Here is a 2,502-nt window from a genome sequence, read left to right as displayed (position 1 = left end):
TTTCAAAAAATAAAATATTTAATTTATTTGATAATAATTCAACCATTTATTATTAAATAAGAATTTATGAAGTAAATTTTTTTCTCTTGAATTTATGAACTAAGTTAGTTAATTTATGTAGGAGTATTAGTTAACGAATTAGTATTAAAATTTTTATTTTCAAAATATTGAATCATTTCCACACAATATAAGTCCAATCACCTCCATCAATCTAATCTACCTATTTATCAAAATTTTTAACACCTATACCAACATCTAAACTTAATCCCACAAAATTACATAAAATAATAGATCCCTCTAGTATTCTAATTAATGATATTGTTATTCAGTTTGGAAACTCTCCTCCTATTATTGTATCCTCAAACTCTCACTCTATGATAAAAAGGTCCAAAAGTAACATTGTTAAACCAAAGACTTTTACTGCTGTCACTATTGATTCAGAAGATTTAACAAATATTGTCCCACTAATGTAGCTAAAGCTATAACCTGTTCTCATTAGAAGAATGCAATGCTTGAAGAATTAGAGGCACTGAAAAAAACAAACACATGGTCTCTTGTTCCTACAGATTCTAATGCAAAGGTAATTGGTTATAAATGGATTTTTGCTATAAAAAGGCATCCCAATAGTAAGATAATGAAAAATAAAAGACATTTGGTTGTAAAAAATAATTATCAGATCGAATTTCACGGATGAACCGGGTGGCTACAATCGAAGAGGAGCAACCAAGGATTCGAAAAGTAAGCATCCTTCGTCGGAGTCTTTGGTGGAAAAGGAGTTGAGTGTGGACAAATTAGAGATCTCGAGACGAATGAAGCTGGCACACGAGGAAGGCAACAAGAGCAAAGTTCTAGAAAGGCTTGATTCCGATGCGCAGAAGTTGATAAACCTTCAAATAACCATACAAGATTTGATGAAGAAGATGGAGATTACTGAGAAAAGCGCAAAGGGAAAAGGTGTTGACTATGAAGCTGCGAAAGGACAACTTGAAGCTGCTCAAGAGACCGTCACGAAGCTGTCCGATGCCAACAGTAAGCTGACAAAGAATGTCAAAGAAGGTACATTGTCTTCCGGCAGGAAGGACTCGGCAGACTTGGACGAGAGCGGAAGCGTCGGCAAAGAGAGAGGAGTCTTGGAACAGGCACGGCGAGGATCCGAAAAAATAGGACAACTGCAGCTAGAGGTTCAAAGACTGCAGTTTCTGCTTCTGAAACTTGATGGTGGAAAAGAAAACAAGGAGAAAGCAAGATTCATGGATCGAAGTCCTCGAGTACTTTTGCGCGATTATCTCTACGGCGGCGCAAGAAACAACCAGCAGAAGAAGAAGAAGAAAGGTTTTTGTGCATGTGTGAGACCTCCAACCAAAGGAGATTGAGTTAGCAAAACCATTTTCTCGGCATATTTTTAGCATAGTATTATTTCAAATAACATGAGACATTACATTTAGCTTTCTTGTTTGTAAAGTTTCCTTTTTTATATAGATGGTATAAATGATCCTTACATGTTTTGATCCTTTTGTACATTTTGTGCCTCATATATTCATAAGAAGAGGCTAAGATGGAATTTTCACCATTTTGTTTTTCTATCCTTTTTCTGAATAATTCCCTCCAATTCTTTCTCATTGCTGTAGCCTGTAGGATTCATGTTTTTGTTTGTTGTTTACTTATTTTCCTCATCATTGTGGTTCTGTGGATTCATGTTTTTGTTTTAGTTTTGAATTTTTAAATAACTGTTTAGTGACATATATAAAAATTGATAAATTTGATTGTATTAATAATGAAAAGATTATTCAATCTTTTTAAAATATGTAACTTAGAAAAATGGAGTTTTAAGTTATGTGTTATTATTTAAATTGCTATTTTAATATTTTAATTTATTAGTTAGATAATTTAAAGATTATTTATATTTTATAATAATAAAATATAATTATAAAAATTATTATCAATTTATATATATTTTGTTCCTATTTATAAAATTTTTTAGATTCGTCACTATATAACGTGAAGATATGTTTAGAAGAAGCTACATTACTTCATTCTAATTATTCAAATTAAAAAATTTGATTACTCCTAATTAGTTAAAAATTTAATTTTTAAAATTAATTTTTAATCTGTTATTTATATTTATATTATTTAGTATGAGTATTATTCCCCAATATTTTCTCATGTATATAAGCTTGCTTCTACGCTCTATTGTAAGTTGTAACACAATTCATCAATAATACAATTCCATATTCTTCGGCAAACTTATCTCTCTTCCTTTACATTCTCTAACACACACTTACACCGACAAGAACAAAAGACTTGCGCCAACACTGATCCATCTAATAATTTAAATTAAAGTTGAAACTTGCAATTATATATTGTGGTATGTGGCTGTCTTCAATTCATGCATCCTTCTCTAAACACGCTTAGGTCAGCTACCATACACCTATAATATCATATAATCAATTATATTACATATTAAAATCAGTCACTAAAATTCTTTATTAATATAATATATTT

General features: G+C 30.7%; 1 protein-coding gene across 1 annotated transcript in view; it reads left to right on the top strand.

The window, feature by feature from the left end:
- The window catches only part of LOC107459442 (uncharacterized), a 5,280-nt gene extending 3,697 nt beyond the window's left edge, over positions 1-1,583 (top strand). The window contains exon 4 of the mRNA XM_016077673.3: positions 677-1,583. Within this exon, the coding sequence (XP_015933159.1) occupies positions 677-1,373 (697 nt within the window). The 3' untranslated portion in view covers positions 1,374-1,583. The remainder of the gene's footprint in view (positions 1-676) is intronic.
- The last annotated feature ends 919 nt before the right edge of the window (positions 1,584-2,502 follow it).

This window comes from Arachis duranensis, chromosome 7 (assembly GCF_000817695.3).
Source record: "Arachis duranensis cultivar V14167 chromosome 7, aradu.V14167.gnm2.J7QH, whole genome shotgun sequence".
NCBI lineage: Eukaryota > Viridiplantae > Streptophyta > Magnoliopsida > Fabales > Fabaceae > Arachis > Arachis duranensis.
Note: the sequence above shows the minus strand (reverse complement) of the source record. Positions and strands in the feature narration are given on the sequence as shown.